This window comes from Oenanthe melanoleuca, chromosome Z (assembly GCF_029582105.1).
Source record: "Oenanthe melanoleuca isolate GR-GAL-2019-014 chromosome Z, OMel1.0, whole genome shotgun sequence".
Taxonomy (NCBI): Eukaryota; Metazoa; Chordata; class Aves; order Passeriformes; family Muscicapidae; genus Oenanthe; species Oenanthe melanoleuca.
In genome coordinates this window covers 14,693,504-14,715,117 of record NC_079362.1, presented here as the reverse complement: position 1 = coordinate 14,715,117, position 21,614 = coordinate 14,693,504, and the positions used below count along the sequence as shown (strand labels likewise).

The 21,614-nt window shown below is 35.9% G+C and overlaps 1 protein-coding gene across 3 annotated transcripts in view; it reads left to right on the top strand.

Moving 5' to 3' along the window:
- EFNA5 (ephrin A5) overlaps positions 1–21,614 on the top strand; it is a 205,077-nt gene that overhangs the window by 148,817 nt on the left and 34,646 nt on the right. For all 3 annotated transcript variants that reach the window (XR_008842539.1, XM_056513706.1, XM_056513705.1), the window contains exon 2: positions 17,536–17,828. Coding sequence is in view for 2 of the 3 variants with exons in the window: in XM_056513706.1 (XP_056369681.1) it covers positions 17,536–17,828 (293 nt within the window). In the remaining variant the exon portion in view is untranslated. The remainder of the gene's footprint in view (positions 1–17,535; positions 17,829–21,614) is intronic.

The following is a 21,614-nucleotide window of genomic DNA, read 5'->3' as shown; positions in this document are numbered from 1 at the left end:
CTTTCACACATTTACCGAGTCCTTCTTTGGTTAAATGATTTCCGGCAGCACACTTGACAGCTGTAAATGTAAGGGTTCTGCACGTCTCCCCCCAGACCAGACCTGTGAGCCATGCGAGCGGGTGTGGGCGCAGATACGCACAGCTAGCTGATTCTTGTTTATCCTGACTAGAAGAATGTAAAAAATGTGCTGGCTTTCAAGGGTCAGAGGCTAAAATATGGATGTGTTTATTGCATATTTTGGTTGTCCTTTTAATAGACAGTTTGACACATTCTTTCGGTGAACTTTCCAGAAGATAGATAGCTCAGAATGGGAACAGGAGAAATCTCTCCTGTCAGGATTCCCATACATGTAATTACCTTCAGGTGTCAAATATACTTAGTGACTGTTGATTTTAATTTTTTTTGCTGTTCAGACATTTATGGTTTGTTGTCAGTGAGGTATTTAATTTTATTAATGTGGACATTCTTAAAGGGAGGACATTAAAGATCAGTTTTTTCAGACTTTGCTTTCCCTTATTAAATGGCTGGTATCATATTCTAGGTAATTGTTTTGCAGGCATATGTTTGGTCCACTTTTTCAGTCAGCTCTGAGGAGGGATGCCTAGATCTTCTTGCACAACTGAAGCACTGAAAGCTGCTCTTAAGTCTTTCCTTCTGTGTGCATTATAGCTAGATCATTATGAAAAGTGTTTTGAGCTCCTTTGTTCCTTTGCTTTTTACTTTATGTGTGATATACTTAACTGTTTTAGAAGCTATTAAATCAGCTATTGTACCAGGGTGCAAAAATAGTGGCAAAATGGGCATCTTAAAATTACTAGCCTGGGAATGTAATTGTCAATACATATTTGCATTCAAATGAATACTCAGCTTTTTTTTACAGCAGCAGCTAATGGAAGGGTAAAAATATTGCAGTCAGAAACCAGAAATCCCAAAGTACAGAAGACAGCATATTGAGAAAATATAAGATGAAATCTGTTTTGAATATATGAGGCTTTAACTTTTCCCAATGACTAGGAATGTAAATCATGTACTGAAAAAATGGAAGAGCTGGTGTAGTCAATTAGAGAAGGGAGAGTGTTTTGTTATGAATGGATTTTAGGTAAAATCACTCAAAACAGCAGTAAAAAAGAATTCAAATTCTTTTTGTGTCATATGCAGCCAACTGTTAGTAATTTAATTAAGCCTTAGATAGCCTTTTGCTGGTCCAGGACTGCTGAAACGATACAGCTCTTCTTTTTCAGTCATAAAGTGTGACTGGTTCTCTGTCCAAGAAAAACTGGAGGCCAGCATTTTTTTAGCCTGTATGAAAACGGTCTCAACATGACAGAAGGAGAATGCTCAAGCTAATAACAAGAGGAATTATTGGTTTTGTTCATATAGGAACCTCTTTAATATTTGGAAGAGTAGTTTGATGATGTGATCTGGCATTCATTCTGCAGTGCACCATCATCAGACAGGAAAAAAAAAGACTTCAGTTGGCATTTTTGCCTAAGGGCTGCTGAGAGCTGATTATTCTTCTAATCAGAACCATCACAATCAAGGCAGACAATTAGCTAGGTTAGGTCTCTGCTGATTTCTCCTGTGGCCCTAAGCATCAGATGGCCTTGAGCACTCTTGAATCCTATCAACAAGTATTTGAGTAATACCTGTTTTGCTCCACCTGTTGTCATTAAGATCCTCTTTTCTTCTATTGAAGTGCTGGGTTGTGTTCATGCTTATTTAAATTACTCTGATTCCAGAAGGCATGAACTGTATTCAAAAGAGAAAGCTTACCAGCCTAGACAGTAAATGGAATTTTAGTTTTAGTGTGTAGCATGAAATTGTAGACATTATTTTGGTATACCATGCATGTGTTGTGAATGTGTACCTAATTCTGTATTTCTATCAGTAACATTTCTTTTCATGCATAAACACATATATTTAAACAGTCAGCTACGTAATCAAATATACAGCTTGAGGGTGTCATGGGGTGAGCCTTTGTGTTTTAAAAAGGCAATGTGCTCCTAGTACCTGCAGCCTGCTTCAGTCATTAATTCTGATTTTCCTGTATTATTTTTGCACACAGCTGATGCTGTTCTGCTTAGCTGGAGTTTGTCTGCCCAAGTGGTTTACTTGATATCTAAATTAATACTAATAATACAGATTTCATAATATTTCTATAGCATAAAAAAGTATGGAGTAACAAAAAGGGTTTAAGACTTATTTTTTAATTTCAGAACACAGATTCTTTCCATTATAATGAACGTTAGAATCAATTCTTGAGACAGTCTGGGAGTTTTACACCATTTAAAATTTATTTTTTAAAGAAATTAGTCACGTCAAGATGATTTTTTCTCTCTACTTGTTGATGGAAGACCTCAGGTTACTAAGTGGCTGTTTTGTATCTATGTGAAATTGCTACAGCTCCAGTTTAATAAAATTTGGAAACAGTGGCTGGGTTTTTTTCAGTGTTAGCAGAATGAAGATTCTTGAGTTTTATATATTTTGGAGAATTTAAATAGCAATGTTCAGCAGATAAAAAAATCTAATTTTAAGACCATAGAAATGATAAAACAATATCTAGCCAATCAACCCCAACATATTAAGTAGTGTTTCTGTTATGCTGCACCAGAAAATGATCTCTATGTTTCAGGTTGAGAAGTTTAAAATAATTGATTTTGAAAGGAAGAACAGGTTTCAATTAGCCTTTACACAAATTTGATCATTTGTAGTGCGTTAACAAGAGAGAATATTCCATATCCCATGTTTTACCAGCACACTTATTTGAACAGACTGTGTTTCTACACAGCATACACACACATACACACAGAGCTGATACTAACCAGTGGAGCCAATAGTGTTTTAGTCCTTTTCTTCCTGAGTATTTAATCAACAGCATCGTCTCAGCATACAAAAGTGAGAAAATTACATGGCTGAAGTGAATTAAGCTTTAATGTTTGAGCACATAGGAATTATGTGATGCCACCTACATCCAGATTACTGGTAAAAATCAATGATAGTGTATTGATAAAGTCTCAGATCATTTCTTATCTTGCTTAGTATGGAGATAGTGGTGGTAAAGTCACGACCTTCTAATGGACTGAAGAACCATATTTAAAATGTTAATCCCAGTAAGAACTTTTTTTTTATGTGCTATAAAAAGTGCCCACTCATTAAAGTAAAAGCTTTTTAACCCTTTCCCTCTGTGAATTAAGAGTCAAGTATTGACCACTAAGATATCTGTAGTTCAGTTTCCCGGAAAAAGAGTAATTAAATGAAAGGTTTAAGAGGAATTACTGTAATAATATTGGTAATAAATGATTCTCAGTATGAAGTTCTTCATTATCATGTTTCATATCATAAAATGCTGTGTTCACACATTTTTCTTTGGCTGCAGTAGTTTTCCTCTGACATTAGCACAATAATGAATCATTTTACATTTAGTCCATGCAGATTCACTGCTTAGTAGAATGCCTTCTGTACAGTTAGGCCTCATTTCAGTAAAGTATTTAACCATTTACCTAAATCCTTTGGCTTTGTATGTGCTTAATTCTAAAGCATCAATTTAATTGCTGTCTTGGATAGAGTTGCTTATTAGAATAGAGGGCCTTTATAGCCATGTCTGTAACCTTTTAGGAACTTTGGAGTTACTGTGTCATGATGTATTTTTTACATCAGCCATAGCCATTATTTAAATGAAGAATAAATTTTAATGCATTGTTACTCAGACCATTCTGTAACCTTACAAAAGATCTCTTAGCATATATTTAAGGGCATTCAAATGCCATAGATAAAAAATGCCAAGATATAAATAAGGAGGAAAATGCAGTAAAAAGCTCAGAATGCTTGATCATTAACAGAACTAGTTTATAAGCAAAGGCAAAATTACTCGAATGAAATGGCAAGAAACCAACTTGTTTCAACAACTCATCAAAACCGGCATAGTAGTTTACCAAAAGGCAGTAATTTTTTTTTTGTTGACTTATTTCTTTTTGTAGTTCAAAGTAGTTAGCCTTTTTAAAAAGGATTTCAAAGGTTCAAGCTGCTTTGTTTCTTTGATGTAAAAGCTAATGCAGATAGATGCATTATTATACTTAAGTTAGAGTCTTAATAAATTAAAACTTATTTATAATGTATTTAAAATTGTGACTTTTATTTAATTTGACATCTTTAATGTACAAAATGATTAGGATTGTTTTTCCCCCACTTAATCTATGAAGGGAAAAGTTAGGGAACAAAAGCAATTGACCCCCATCTGCAGCATGTTGCTAGCAAGTTCGCTGAACTCCAAAGATCTCAAGTGCCTTTGGCTCCTTAAATTATGCATGAAAGGCATAATTTAAAAGACTTTTATATTTGAGGGAAGGAATTGGGGTTCTCTACACACGTTTCTTACCATGTGGTGGAAAAAGCAGGTGTAAACCACGTTTGGTTAAGTTTGCTTTACAGTAAACTTTCTTGCAAAACTTCTTTGGGTATAGATAACCTCTCAGCAACCTTAAAGAGAAAACTTGAACAAAAGAAGATTGTTCTTAAAGAAATTGATTATGAAGTATGCATCTTTAAAAGCACAGGACAAGTTGGACAATATAAAAGTCTAAGGTGTCTTTGAAGTGTGGTACAGGAATTTTGAGTTGCATTTTTTGTTGAGAGTCAAAATGTACAAGAAGAAAGGACAAATTTTGAGGTCTGGATGCAGTTTCAGTCAATTCTTAGCTGCTTATATTGCAGACAGTAGAAAACTACTTCATTTGTCTGGGAATTTTTTCTGTGTGGAAGACTCCCTGGAGACCTGGTGAGATGCATTTGAACAGAGATTATAATTATTCTTTTACGTAAGCTGTTTATTTTGATTAAAGTTGTGATCTGGATGGTTTGGGATAACAGAAAACAATATTTGCATTTTCTCTTATGAGTAAATTTCTCTTCAAAAAGAAATCTTTATATGAGTGGTTCAGGAGGAAGACTTTTGCCTCTGACTGTTGCAGGTGGCAAAGGTGAAAAATGGTCAATTATAAATTATTAGAGCAATGATGATATCTTCAAGAATGCACCATCACAGATTATAGATTACTTTCTTTACTATGAAAATTATAGTACAATTTGAATGTCAGGTCTTGGACCCCAAAAATGCTTTGGGGCAGATACTTTTCTGCTTGGCAACCAAGCTGTACCACTCACATATTTACAGATTGTGGTTTACTGATCGTCAAGATAACCAGACCAACTGATAAAAAAATCCATCATTCTCGTTGAGCATGAAGACCCCAACCTCTGACTATGCAAAAGATGGGTATGATTTATTTATGACGTATGATTTATTTAGTGTGGTCCTGATATTTTCTGTTGGCCAGTGTTGGGGCAGTTTTGCTGGTCTAGGTGTGAGTTTCTATGGCCCAGTATGACTGCCCTCTAGCTTTTCACATTGAAGTGGAATTTTGCCCGCACAAGTGGCCTAAATTCTAAATTTCTGGTGCTGCTTAGCACCAGATTATGTATTTATGCTCCAACTATCAGATTGGACTATTAAAAGTTAATTATTAACTTCTGGGCTTTGTTTTGTTTCTTTAAGGCTGAGCTAGTATTTTAGAGCAAGAATGAAAAGAAGAAAGAGTTTGTATACTCAGTAATGAATTTTTAACATCTAAGGAAGAATGTAAAGGCTTTTCAGTAGATAGGAATAGGTTTTGCCATACCTGTGCACTCCCTTCTTCACACCTGCCATCTGGTGCCTTATAATAAATAGGACGAAGAAGGAAGGGTGTAGGAAAAGAAACCTTTAGTTTAATTTTGCTATGGTACTCTCTGCTTTTTATCCTAATGCTGCCTGCGCTTTGAAAAATAGTTACTGTATTTGCTGCAGACAAGATCATAATTCAGTTGTGAATGATGCAATTTCATTACAGGTTGAAGATTAGAATTCATTTAAGATTAATTTGGAAATAGTTTTAAGAAAAATGCAACAGGGAAATTAAGAAAATAGCTTCAGTTTTACCTCTCTGAAATGTCTGATTGTTCTGAGACTAGTTCATTTTTTTCTTTTTTCTCCTATGTCAGTAACTTACACATACATAAAAAAGTAAATGAGCAAGTTTTGCACATTTTATCAATTCAGTCTTTACTTATGCATATTGAAAGACTGTTCCTGTCACTCTTGAAGGAATAAGAATTCCAAAACTCTATAATAGGAACCATATTATGGGAGCTTCATAATTTGAAAAGAGATGGGAAGAATAATATGAAGTCTGCATTGAATTCCATGGTTTGTCAGTCTTACTCAGTTAAAAAAAATTGTTGTACATCAGATCATAATCTTTGTAATTTCTTGGGTGTTTTTAAAGACCAGGTGGCGTTGCATAGTACAAAGCTATTCAGATCACATTTCTAAAGAGAGAAACTGATTTAGATCCTTACCTTATCTTGTCCATTTGATATACAAAGATAAATATCTCTAGGTGAAAAATTGTTTTAAGTTCTATTGTTCAGAGACAGTATGTATCAAGAGTAAGCCTGATGGAAAATTCTATAGTCTATATGCTGTCTTTAGAAGAAATTGTCGGAATGAAAAGAAAAAATTCTTGAAAAGAAAAAAAAAAATCTCCATGCTCCTGCAGTCTGTAATTTGAAACTGCAGCTGTTCCTTTGCTGGCTTGCCCAGCATAAGAGAGAGACTAATATGGAAGGGTAAAAGGAGCAAGGTTAAATTACTATATTTCTCTATAGAACTTCCTCTGAAATGCCATTTGCATGTCAGGAAAGAATGTACTTTTCCTTTGGGACTCTTAAATAGACACAAGACTATTATACAGAAAAAAAAAAAAGTTTATTGATCGAAGCCCACTTTCTGGATAGCAGATTGTCTGCTAATAAATTTATGTACTCATTAGCTATTCCAACTTGGGTTTTATGTAAATAAGTTCAAATTACTTTTGGTAATGTATTTGAATGTATAGGTTATTCATGCTAATAGCAAGCTGTGGTTTCATACTGAAATTTCTTATGTTCCTGGGTCTGTTTGTGGTGGTTTGTGATGTTTTGGGGGCTTTTTTCTCCTCTATATTTTGCTCATGCTATTTTATATGATGTCTGGATTGATTCACTTTGGCTGAAGGATGGGGATTATGACCAGAGCTTGTTAAAATATGCACAGTTTATTAAGCATAAAAATACTGTGAAACATCTCAAGGGTTAGTTTCATTTTACACTCTTGCATATTGGGAAATTAAATTGTAGATTTTACAAGTTGCAAGTTTTTAGGCAGTCTGAGTCGCCAAATTCTAATTTGATCACAAAATATTTTAAAATTAATTTTGTTTACAGATTGTGAGATTAATAATAAACAGCTGTAACTTAATGTCAGAGAAAAACATTTCTGTACTTCAGCAAATGTGGATATGTGGGACAGAAAAGCAGTTTTAGCAAAATGCATGTTTCTTCTCTAATGCTGCCTATGTATATTGACTGGCAGAAATTGATGCAGGTTTTTTTTTTCCCTGTGAGTATGAAAGAGATGGAAATTTCAGTTTATGCAGGTTAACCATTACTCTGCTTTTTATATGTTAGTGGGAAAGAAAATTTGTGAAGCTGACTTGCAGTATATATACTTCCGTGTGGAAGATGACTGCCGTTTATCTCAATTATTCCTTGTGCAGGTCAACATGCTTGTTGGGCAAATGTTTTTTCTTTCATTTTGTGAGTGTGAGAAGCAAGACCTTTCTGCAGATAGGGCATTGTTCTCCATATCCATTAACAGATGTCAGCACACGCCTCAGGCAGGGTTAGCAAATACCACTCACAGAATCACATTCCATCAAGGCTGATAGACTCTGTCTTCTGGGTCAGACGCATGGTCAACACATGTTGCTAGATTTCAGTTCAGACACTTCAGTAGTATTCCTACCTGTGTGGTTTTTCTTTTATTAATTTTCTTTTTTTTTTTTTTTTAAGAATTTAAACTCTTAAAATGTTATTTTCTCCCAAATGTGGCTGGTAGTAGAGTATGTGTCAGCACAGCAGAGTTCAGATAAAACTTATTTGCTTTTTTAAGAAAGGTATGTAAACAGATGAATCAGCAAACTGCAATTTTTCTGGTATGAGGCAAGAGTGGCTGAGATAGGTTTTGTACTTTCAAGTAAAAATCATGGAATAAAAGATAAAGCTGATATCTTGTATGATGTTAGTGCCTAAAGCAGACAAATGTAGAGTCATGTGTGCATGATATTGATGACCACATTTAAAAATATGTGAGCAGTAATTACCAGATCTCCTCATTCCACTTCAGATAAAGCAGGATAAATGTTGGTGGTGAACTCCAGAATAGTATTAATGTAAGCACAAATAATGAGCTTGTATCCAAAAATCAGTTTAACAAAGAGACTGGCTTCAAGCCAGATATTTTGGTTTCAAAGTGTGGTTAGAGGCTCCAAAAACAAATGTCGGGCTACCTTTAGTATCTTGTGGGTGTGGTACCTTTCACCTAATGTTACCAGGCTTAAACAGCGAAATTTGTTCTGTACATCTGAGTGATGCCTTTGACAGAACAGTAGCTCTTCTTTTACCTTTGCCTCCCTTCTCTCTTCATCCATCTTTGCAAGTTAAACGCCCACAGCAATGGAAAATAAATAGTTAGGTGGAGATTGTAGACAGGGGGTTTGAAGCTATCAGAATTGGGACAGCTGGGAAATGAGAGCTTGATCTCTTTGAGAACAGTGCTGTGACATATTGTGCCCCATTGTAACCCTTACCATCAGCAGCATGACTGTTGTTGCCCCCCAGATGCAATGAATTCTTCACAAGTTGCAGCAAAAGAGAAATTCATAGAGATCAGGTGAAAGTCATATATGCCAGCTTTGAAGGAATTCTACAAAAGCAGAGTCTGAGTTTTAATAAAACCACATGAAGAATGTCCAGCTCATTGATTAGGAGATGCAGAATGATGTGAAGTGGGTGCGGCTGCTGCAGTACTTGAGAATCTCTGGAGTACTCAGATTTATAGGTGGGAAACAAATGTTGATTTGTTAATTCTCTTCCTTGCGGGAGTCTTTGTATCGGAATGAATGGTCCTCAGGGACAAAACTCATGCGCTCTGTATAAGCTGGTGTTACAGTTGCAGTTTATTGTAAGGGCGCGGGTATGCAGAGTCCTGATAGGAGCTGCCAGCCGCAGCCCAGAGTAGGACACAGGTAGAATGGGGGGAAGAGAAAGAAGTAAGAAAATAAGAGGGTGAAAGGGTGAGGGAGTAAGGTAACAGAGGGACGAAGCAGTAAGAGAGAGAGCCATTTCCTGTTTACAATACAATAAATCTCCTTCTATGATGAATATTCTAATTTCCACTAACACAAGGTACAAATTCTATAGCATTTATATAGCCTATATTTATATATTTATATTTATATAGCCTATAAGAATCCTTACATTACCATAGTGTATTATACAATAAACTCTAAAAACTACTCTTTGGACCCTAGCAAGGTCTTTTCTGATTTTTGGACTTGCTCTCCAGCAGAAGACATTGTTCTATCAAGAGGGGATTGCTTTTAGCTGGCCATTCCATTTTCTTCTAGTTATTTAGTAACTGAGGTTTGGTATCTTAAAAGTGGCTTTCATTTAAATCTAGCTCATGGTTTCCATATTCTCAGAATCTAAGCATTCATATTTGTAAGGTCTTCCTGGTTCATCCTTTCCAACACTTTCTCATACCTACTCATGGAAGAGCAATTAGTTTCTATATTTTAATGTTTCCATTATCATCGAACATATCTCTTTCTGCAGTGATAGCTATAAAAAGTCAATGCAGGACCCAACTCTACAAACAAACATAGTTATGAGTGTAAGGAGAAATTATTAATCATAAGTTAACACACAATAAGTGGAGTAATTCTATGTTTCTGTAGAATTTAGCCTTTAAAGCATGAAAAAAATAAAGTGTGTGTCTCTGAATTAATTGTCATTGTTAACCATTATGATGCAACTGAAATTTTCATTAACCAATAGAAGCAGAAAAAAAGTATTTCAGGTCTCTCAGGTTAATAGAATTAACATAAGATGTGTAATTCAAAGAACTTCTACATTTTAAATAGGACATCTCCCTTTCTCATTAAAATCTACTCCTTCCCTCCTGTGTTTTGCAGTCTTTTTTTGCCATGATTCTAGTAGAAGACTCCTGGATACAAGCTTGCTTTGCTTTGCAAACCACATGTTTCTGCTAAGGCACTTTAGGAAGTTTTCAACAATCAGGCATTATTAAATAGAAAAAAAAGAATAGAAAATTTAATTTTTTTTCCATCCAGAAACCTAAGACTTTTATCATACTGGTTTTGAGGAGGCTTCTTGGCTCTGGAAATTAAGAGAATTAGAAGTTTATATGTAAGTGGTCACCTGCTGCATAGCCATAAACTTCAATTGTATGTGAAAAATTAATTTTGAGAAAATGAAGCTTGATCAGTTATTTTACCAGCATTGTAAACCTTGGCCTGGCTTTTCTAAGACGTTTCCAGATCAATTGCTGATGTGGAAATAGATGCTTCTGACATTTCAAAAGGTCTAGTTTTTTAATCAGCCAAGAATAAAAATATTTTTCACAGTTTTGTTGTTGTTGTACTTGTTGTTGTTGTATTTCTTTAGTTCTGGCCAAACATTCTATGACTCTTCCATGTCACTCAGTGTTTAACAAGTTTTTTTTCTTTGAAAACCTGAATGCTGGGTCAAACTGATTTGTTTTTTTTCCCCATGTTCTAGTCCCTATAGCAAATCTCTTGTTTTTGTCCATTAAATAGGCAGCATGAAGTACCATGTACAATGGTAGTTAATAAGAACCCTGTTCTGTAACAAGAAAAAACCCCAGTCTTATATCAGGAAGGCATGTCTCTCTTGTACTGTTAGCTGGTAAGAAGGGGTAAAGGCAGGAGATTCTGTGGGGAGACAAGCTACATAAACGTGATGCTTTTTCTCATTATGTACATCTTAATGCAGCTTTCTTCTTTCTGATTTTTGTTTTTGGACCCACCCAAGTAATGTAAAAATCTCCCAGATAAGAGGGACATGGCAAGATTAAAAGGGGAAGGTCGATCTCCCACAGACAGCTGTGAAGTGAAACACAGGGAGATCACTTGTCCCTTTCAAGGAATGTGATAGACGCTTGCAGCCAGTTGTGAAACTGTAATCTGAAGTCTGATGAACTCTTTCAAGTGCAGGGAGCCTGATTCTGCTCAGCTGTTTGATTATGATGGAAGGGAGCCAGACAAAGGCAGAGACCTGGGCACAACCTTTTGGGAGGCTTGTTCCGGCAGAGTGGGTGGGAGAATAGAAGGAAGGGTACAAATAATAAGTTTCTCTGCCTGATTGATAATGAACTAGTAATAAGTGGCCTTATTATAGTAATAAGTTTCCCATGGAAAGCCTGATGATTGCAGAGAAGCTTTAGCCGAGTGTGTGTGACCACATCTTATTTTGATCAGCTGTAGCACAGCAAAGCTGTGTAATTATCATAATCTAGCAACAATTAGCCTGGCATCCTTTCTCAGTATTTAATTACTCCAATAAATGCTAATTGAATAGAGGACTTAATGACAAGAGAATAAGTTTCTTTCTGCATTGTGTGTTTAGCTTGCTGTCTTTCCTAGGCATAATTTTGAATACTGTTTTATTGAACAAGAGCCTTGATTTTTTGTCCTAACATAGTATTTTTTCATGGTGTCTTGAACTTGTTTTAACTTGTGAAACTGTAGCCTGAGGACTGAAAGGTCATGGACTGCTTCTCTATATTAGAGGGTTTTTTTGTTTGCTTTCTCAGGGTAGCAATATCCTGCTAGAGATCTAAAATGTCAGTGGCTTGCTACTGTTAGCAAACACACTTCTCTTAGCATCTGGAAAATGGTGAATTTTCTTTTGGTTTGAATAGAGCCAAAATTAAAATAGCTCTTTGATTGCTTCATTGTTTGTGCATCAGAATCATTGTTGATGTCAGCAGAGCTATGGGAACACAGTTTATGATATATTGTGACAAAAGCCAGTAAAAAGAGCAGAAAAACATTAAAGATGTTATTTTTCCATAGCACAGAAATAGCATCTTTAAAATTATCTGCAGTAAAATGCTACACATAATCCCACAACCCCTCAGATAATTAACAACCCCATCACACTTAAAGCTGTTAAGTTGGTAGAAATGAGGGGGCTTGAAGTGTGTAAAAGAATAATAAGGCATGCTACTATGTTCCAGTCACAGCATGTGAGTAGATCTTGGAATAGTCCTAATGCATTACACTTGCTGTCTAAACACAGATGCTATGGGCAAGCTCAGTGCCATGGAGTGGTGAATAACTACATCATGGCATCCTGATAGCAACTAAAATGTTGTCTTTTTAAATGATGTAAACAGTTTCCAGAAAATGTTTGGCTTTTGTGTACTGTGTGTGCAAATAACTACCAATGCTCATATCTCTGTTAATAATAAATAGCAAATAGTTTCATAAGCAGTTGACAAAAAAATTTCAATCTGTTTCTATATTTTTCCAGTTCATGCTTTTCCTGTGCCTAGAGTATTTGTAAGACACATTTCTGTTGTCTAATAACATTTAACCTACTGGAGATTCAGCCTTTATTTGGATACCTATGGGATCATCTCACCTGGCCTGCTATCTTCATGGTATTTGTAGGAATGGACTTCTTTCTGAAATGTCACTTTGTCCATTAAATTTAATTAAAAAGTGGCTTGGCCTCTATGAAAGTAAAAACAGAGGAGTTGGGTGACCAGCATTAGTAGTGTTATGCACCTTCTGCTCACCGAAACCTTTTTTCCATAGGAAACAGAGCAAGTACCATTGTGCTGCGCTGTTCTGAAGAATTGTGGATAACTGTAGTTTGTATTTACCCCAAAAATAAATCAGTTTGGTGAATTTTGTTGATGTTGTTTTACATTTCAGGTTATCATTTGAGAAAAAGATGACAGGGGTGAGGCATTTGGCAGTGACAGTGTCCTCTGCACATTGGTGTTAGCAGGCTGTGTAGGCACCAGGCATCAGAATAGGGGCCATTTGCATCTGATCACTTCCAATACCTGACTGAAGACCAGAATTTATGGAATTTCATAATTTGTTGTCAGAGCAGTTATTTGGAGTAATTTCTGCTTCACAGTGAAGCCTTGCTTCATGCATTTGACAGAACAGGTTCCAAATAAAGAAAAGTTGATATAGTAAAAGGCAAATTTTCCAGTACACTTGTCTTGAAGTAGGGCATCTGGTGTGTTGATTTTACAGGAAGGGCAATAGAATATAACTAATAGGAATTTTAAGATAGGTAACAAGCAGAAGCTACTGCAATTTTTTATCTATCTAAATGAACAATTAGTGTTCTTTGTGTTGTTTTTAAACTGGATTTTTATAGCATTTATTCCAAGGAAGAAAGAGAGAAACCAAACAAAATTGCTACTGTGTTTTAAATAAATTGTCACTTTTTCCGGTGAATAGCAAAGTTATTGAGTTCATGATGAGTCACTTAGGCTTCAGAATTTAAAATTATGAAGCAAAGCATGCATACAGACCATGTACTTTCCCTTTGCTGATGGATAAACAGAATACAGAAGGCACAAATTATTTACAAACTGTTTTGCAAGTCTTGTTTTTCTGTGGTTAAAATAACCATGAAGTTCTCTCTCTGCATCCTGAATACCTGGATGTTTCATCAGTAGCACTTTAGCACAGAAATATTCCTCAGACAGGCTTTGCTGGAAGCATTGTTCAAGTTTTGTGTAGCAAGCTGATATTTGTTGGTTATGGAAATATTAGGTGTAGAAACTACTTAACTATGTATCTTCAAAATGGCTTTTTTAAGGTCACTGCCTAATAACTGGCTTTGTAGTGTGCAGCTTCCCAAGATACTGTTTGAATGCCACCTGACACAAATCAAAGGTTAATTATGTTTGAAGAATAGAAGTGTTTTGCTGTGTGTAAGCTAGAGCACATGGAGACAAATGACATTATTTGAAAAAAGGTGTGTAGATTCTGTCAGATTTATGGAGAAGCCTTTTTGGTTGGTTTCTACCACAACACCATGTTCTGTTACGCAAAATCTAGATAGAGCCGGTTTCTTCCTAGATCTTAAAGATCCTGTTAACCACATGGCTCCAAAAGACGTGGGAGTCTGGGTAGGGGCCTGCCAGAACAGGATGATACCTAACTGGGAAAAGAGAAAGAATAGCAGTAACATACTAACAAGTTTCCTGTTTGGAATCAGACTGGAAAAAAGGACAGGACATCTCCTATTCCTGTCATATCTGCAAATATGTCTGTTAATGGACTTCGTCTTCCCTTCAGATGTTTCAATCCTCAGTGTATGTAGATGGCTAAATGTTGATCAGTGCTTTAATTTGAAATGGAGCTTTTGTTTCACCTGACTAAGTTAGAGGTTTTCAGCCTATAAATGCTAAGTGTTTTCCACTCAAATGTAGTTTTAAATTCTTGGAAGTGTGTTTGTGAAGTGTTTCCTTTAATAGCTTTGAGGACTGAGCTGATGAATTTTTTGTTAATTACTCATTGTCATCCCTTCCTTTTCTGCTCCAATTAGAAGATTTTACCTTTCCTCTTTGAAGAGGTAAATACAACATTCTGGTTGTAGCTGGAGAAACAGGAATGGTGTCATTCACTCTAACAGAAAATTTGGAGATGTAGCCTCTTTTGGAAACAAAAAATTTGTTCTACATCCCTTTTTAACACACCTGCTGGGTTATTGATTACTGACTTCTTTAGGATATTGTAAGACAGGAAAAAAATACCTGCTCTCTGATTCATAGCTGGTTAATAACCTGGAGTAAAGAGACTTCACTCAGAGCTACTTGATAAAATATCTTGGTACATATTTTCCCTGGAGGAGTTTCACTGCTGTGCCAACAATATTGGCTAAAGGCCAGTTTAGATCACTAAAATTTGCACAATCTCCTTCCCTTTTTAGACTCTTAAATGTAAACACTTCCTGCCTGTGGTGGATGCCTGTTGAATGAAACTGTTGAGAAAACAGGGGAACAGGGAGGAAAAGACACTGGGATAAAAAGGACTTGGTGATGTGCTTCATTGTCAGACCTGCTTTGCAGGCAGCACTTCAGAGTCCAGTGCATGCTGGAATGAAAGAAGACACTTAACTGTTTCAACATTAAGGAAAAAAGAAATAAGAAGGAATCTACTAAAATACCAATGATCAAAGAGGATTTGGTTTTGGTTATTTAACAAGAATACAGAGGGAAACTTTGCTAAAAGGGAGTCAGATGAGATTTGATTTTTCCTTTTCTTCACCATCTCACTAGTGCAGATTACAAGTTTGATTTCATTGCTAAATCGGAATCAAGGTGTGATCACACATTTAGTTGTCTGTCTCCTTGCACTTATCATCTCCATTATTGTGGACTGTGCTGTTGGATTCTTCCCTTCAAATTCAGCTATTTACAGTACAGACACTGTCTCTCTAGACTCTCCTTTTGCTTAAAGGAGAGAATTAGCTGCTTCTGGAAGTGTGATCCATCTCATTATAGTGTACTAAAGAGGCTGGATGAATTGTACCTCAGATGTTCCTTTTGCTCTCCATCGACTTTTAAAATAATGTGGAAAAGCAGTTCATATAAGTTCATACGTTGTACAAGTCTAATGGTAGAGAGGGTCAGTCTGTTGAATATACTGCATAAGCATAACTCTGGAAGCATATAGTTTGTGTCACAGAACTGTAATTGGGCATTATGGTGAAGGCACAGGCTGATAAAAGAGGTAACCTTGAGAATCCCTTAAGAAAATGGACTTGTTTATCACTTACATGGTTGGAAAAAAAACCCGAAACTGTCCACACACAAACACAATTATATATATAAGTATGTATCAATTTTTACTTACTAAAACTGTAATTGAAAAACAAATTGAGATATTATTGCCTGAATGCATCTTTTCTATTTGAAACTTACACTCTTTTCCATTACCTGTAAGAAAAACATGCTGTTTACTGATTCAGAGAACAGATGCCAATTTGAAAACAATAAATTTTTGCAAATGTGTTAAGACATTATGTGCTCAGGTGACAAATTTTGAAAGCACTGGAGTACAAAAATATGCATATTGACCAACAGTTTTGATAAATGTAAATTCTCCTGGAAGAACTGTGGTTCAAAAAGGCTTTTCCGAGTTACAGAGTGGAACTGTGAGGCTGTGCACTGACTGAAATTATACAGATCTATCATTCTTTGATGTGTATTCAGTTTTCCCCTTTAAAAAGCTATTTTATTGAAGCTAAATTATTGTAGGGATATGAAAAGGCGTCGTTTGCTCTGAATTTATCCTTGGAGGGCCAGAAAATCATTGCTTTTTCTCTGAAATTAGACAGAAGGATCCAGATGGCAGATTTCAAGCCCATCAGGTGTTTAAAATATGCCCCTCAGCTAAAAAGAAGTATTATAGTTAAATCTGTCATGGCCTTTTTATTGCTCTGTGGTACACTTGACAACTGCAGCTGTGAAAGAGAGTAGCTACAAGTAGCCCAGTCAGCCTGAAGTGGAGTAGGTCAGTGGTTGGTTTCTTCAGCTGCCCCAGGGAGTTTAATGAATGCACAGACCTGGCTTATGGAATCGTTAAATCTATCATGGTATAAGTTCCCATGAAGTCAGTGAATTTGTCCCCGTAGTTTCTTCCAGACACTATGGCAGGCATCAGAAAAGTAATGTAAGCAAAACGTGCAGGGGAGAAACAAGGAAATCCTCCCCACCCCCAACAAACAAGAATCCCACATCTCCACGGAGTCATCAGTAATAATAACAGCAATAATAAAATGCATCTGGGCTGGTGCCTTGCACTGCATTTCTCAGCTGGCACTCATTCAGATCTGTCACATTAGGCTGAGTGCTGATAATTTGTATCCCAGAATCCTTTTATCTGAACTGAGCAACATTTCAATGTGCACTTTTGGCAAAGGAGAAGCACTGCTTTTCAAGTCTCTTTAAAAAGCAATAAAGACTTCTCTTTGCATCTTGACAAACTGTTGCTTATTACGACAAAACAGTAACCTGCTTGTACTCTTGTAGTAACTATAAGTACTCACAGTATTCACAGCTTTCAGCACAAGGGTGATTACTGTGTGATTCAGAGAAAAGGATATGTTTGGGTTATTTATTTGCATGCATATACAGATGTTTATATAGACACTGATTTGGAAGACTGATACAGTTTTGGTTTCTTTGGTTCTTTTTTCTTTCTTCAATTAAAAAAAAAGCCCAACCGAATAAGACAGACATTTTCTTTGTTTATTATTCAATAAATCATAGGGAAAGATAGCCTCTAACTGTGTGGGTGATAGCAACGGGCTTATTTTGTAAGCTTCTTGTAACCTTTATCTAAAAGGTTGTATGGTCATATTACTGCATAATAAGATAGCTCTGGTGAACTGTAAGGGTAATTTTTGAGAGGGAATGTGAATGGCTGGAGTGAAATGAAGTGCCATTAGTGATGCCCTTTCATATGAGAGTGTCACCCTGCAAGAGGGTCATCCTGAGATAACTGTGCTTATGTTTGAACTCTTCTTGTGATTTCAGATTCCAGCGAGGCGACTACCACATCGATGTCTGCATCAATGACTACCTGGATGTGTTCTGCCCTCACTATGAAGATTCGGTGCCAGAAGATAAGACTGAACGCTATGTTCTGTACATGGTGAACTTTGATGGCTACAGCTCCTGTGATCACACTTCCAAAGGGTTCAAGAGGTGGGAGTGTAATCGACCGCATTCCCCAAATGGACCATTGAAGTTCTCGGAAAAGTTCCAGCTCTTCACGCCCTTCTCGCTGGGATTTGAGTTCAGGCCAGGCCGAGAGTATTTCTACATCTGTGAGTATAGAGAGAGATTTACCATTGTTGCACAGCAAGTGTAAGAAGCACAGCTAATTTTTCACCTATCTTCTGTGAAAATACGGAGGGGCAAACGGTATATGATGCAGATGCCTTACAGTGAGCACAGGCTTAAACTATCCCCAGATACATTAGCTAGAAATCTAGCTAGTGAAAATTACATTAAATCATAGCTCCTTTTCTCACATGAAATAGCATGCCAGCCTGCTCAGTGAACCACAGCTGACTTTTAAAATAAAATGCACCATTATATTTATTTCAGCACTCTGAGGTGGGGCAAGAAGAGGATAGAAATTGTCCCCAAAAATGAGGAAAAACATTTAATCCTTTTTATGTGGAATACCTTGATTTTCATAATTGCTTAGATGAAATATTCTTGTCTCTGTAGTATTTATCATCCAAGGAAAATGAGGTCTGTGTAATTCCTAAGTGATATTATGCTGCTGATGTCAGTAGCCCAGTGGTATTTAAAACTGTAATTTCTCAGGCTAAATAATCCTAGTATTTAGCCAAGTGGCTTCTTTCTTCTATCTTCCTTTCTCCCACAAATTTTTCATGGGCTAGCTGTTTTTGTCAGCATGGCAGTGGGAGTGCCCTGGGAGCAGGCAGCAAGCAGGTAAGGACATCTGCATCAGAACTAGTCCAGGCACCCAGACAAGATGCAGGAGTCATCACGTGGGTCTAAGGAAGTGAAAACACCAGGAGGTTGTTTAATACTCCCAAAAAAGATCTTACTTCATCGACTCATTTTGTACCTGTAGCTTTCATTAGTAACAAATTTTGGCTGCTCCAGCTTTATTTTTTTTCCTGTTTTTAGTTTTAGACAACAGCGTTGAAAGCTTTAGATAGACTGCAGATCCCAATAAATATTGCTTTCATATATGTAGCTGGCCTTTCTACTGTGAAAGTCATTCCACCTCATTTCACCAGAGAAACTGAGTACGTGTGATCCCTGCTTTCAGCCTCATTTCTTCAACATTGAGATTTTTGTTTTCCCTTCCATAATCTACAGGGAAATAACAGTCTTAGTGGATAGTTACCCATTAATTTCTTTTTCTTCCATCAAGTAAAAACCTCTAGTGAGTAGTGCATTTTCATCAGAAAAACTGAGCATTGTTCTTGTGCTGAAACACAATACTAAAAATAATTCTAAAAATAATATTTTAAATAATGTTATTTAAAACTGGAGTTTGATATGAGAAATAGTATAAAGACATCAGAGTTTAGTAGATTACATTCAGGCGTAAAAAAATCTGTGTTGTGTAGGCCCAGTTGTATTTGTGTCACTTTAACAAGAGTTCTGTGCAATTCAGAATTCTGATATCAAGCTGTCTTGGAAGGGTGCATAATTTTTTTTTTTGTTTTGTTTTGTTTTGTTTTGTTTTGTTTTGTTTTGTTAGTTTTTTTTAATTTCAGTTCCAGGCCATCATCAGTCAAATAAGCAGGAATAGTTAAGCTGAGGAATGCAGTCTTATCATCAAGGTGCAATAAAATGTAGCACTGGAATGGCATAAGTAGCTGCGAACCTGAAAAAAATAATTGGTTTTCTAAATGTTTTTAAAAAGAAAAAAAAGAAAAAAATATAAAGATGGAAATCAAAGATGAAAGTGAAGGGAAAAAAAGATAAGTCTCAGCTTGGGCTGTCTAGTAGCTTTATTGTTAGAACATACAAAATCCATTGAACTCTCAGCAAGATATTGTAATTTAAATACACTGAGGTTACTTATGCCTGATTTTCCTCATTTGTGATCAAATTCAATATGTCACTGAAAATCATATAACTTTCATTTAAAAATCTATAACATTCATATAGCTGTCAAGGGCTTCCTTTAAAACAATTGTTCTGAAGAACTTTAAGATTTGAAGAGTTTTATGATATTCAACTGTATTTATATGAATTTTTTTTTAATGGAAGGTAAAATAACAAAAAAAAATAGCAAAGAGATGTAAAATATTAGTTTGATCCAAGCTCAGTTGAAATTGAATTTTTAGTCATGTTTTAGTGACTTAAAAGCATTTTCCTTCTTTTCTGTAGTTTAAGTGATTTTTCCTTCACCCTTTGCTTTTCTGAGGGCATTGACAAGAGCATTGACATTGCAGAAATTTCTGAGAAGCACTGTACAATAAGTTAACAATGATATGCAGACCTTCTCAGGGCACAGTTGTCTATCTTGGGATGTTTTTCTCTTAGTCTATGCTGAAGAAAGAAGATATTGAAGTGTTCCTTGTTTCCTCATCAAAATTGTAAGCAGGTGCTTGTCTCAGGCTGTAGAGACCACTTTTGTTACCCTTCTGCATCTGCATGTTAAAGAAATTACTGCTTTGCCATGAAAGGTTTCCTTTGCTCAGCAGATCTGAAACCTTGGCCCTCTCTGCAGGAGAAAGAAGAAACTGGCTATATAGGATCAGTCTGGCATGTTCTTTTAAAGGGTTACAAAACGTGTTGCTGTGTAGTCTAGACCCCTAGAAAGACAGAAATATGAAGTGGTTGGTTAGCTTTATTACTGTCTTGTGCTTTGTCAAAAATCTCCACGGTTTACCTTTTAAGGATGTGGTTTGCTCTTTTTCCTTCAGAAAATGAAATAATTTGTGAACAATCACTGTCTCTTTGTCGGGCTGTTTGTTTGGAAAATACCACCATTCTCTTTTATGCCATTGCCTTCACATATTGCTCAGGTGAACTTGGATCTCCATTCTTTGCATGTTCATTCTAGGATAATGCAAGAAAAAATCCATCTGATATCAAATTTACATTAAGCAAGTGAATTCAACATTACAGTCACGTAATCAAAAGTACTGATTGAGTTTGCTTTTTGGAAGAAGAAAAGGTTATTAAATATTTACAGAGAAATTAACTTTCATTTAGTTAGGGTGTGCACTGTGTGAGGCTGGGGAGACAAATAATAGATCATAACCTGAAGTCTCAATTTTTACTTAGTATCAGGTGCTCAGGTTAGTGTATGCCAGCCTGAAAACAAACAAAATAGTATTACTACTGAAACAGAATCAAATAAAATATAGAGAAAGCAGAAACAAAATAGTGTCATGACAGTGTTTTTTTGTAATATCCTTTGGAAGGGAACATAAGTTTCGGTTTTCAAATTAAGATGAAGTACTGTGCAAAGTGAAATGAACTCAAAAGTTAGGAAGGAGAAAAAATCCTAAAATGTATAATGTTACATAATTATGTATTTCAAAATGATCATATAATTTCGATTATTTTAACTTAATTGCAGATACCTTATTAATGTGTTACGTAAAAGTATAAGTTACAATTTGGCCAGTGTACATCAGGGCTGTTGAAATAAAAAGAGGAATATGTGTCTAGAAGCAGACTGGTACACATTTCTGCAGAATCCTGACCTCAGTTGCCAAACCAAGTTGTTTTGTTGATTTAAGCTAGAACTTAAAAGCTGTTATTTTCTTAAAAGCTCCAGTGTATTGTCAAAAGTTTTATTAATATTAGGGTGTGGTATGCTTTTCTCTGAGTCATCAGCTCAGTTTTTCAGAGAACTCCGTAATTTATCCTTATCTATGGATAAAATATCTGTGGTATTAGTATCATATCCTCCAAGATTGTGTGTATATTGTTTATTTAGTCATTTGATCACTGTGAACCTTTTAATTTATATACACATATACCTTTTTCCTTGAACACAGTAGGTTTGCTCTTATTCACAGTTCTATTGCGTCTCTTCTGTTCTCCACAAGATTCTGACAGCTTTTGCTAACACTAAGCAGCCTTTCCTTTTTATGTATCTAGAC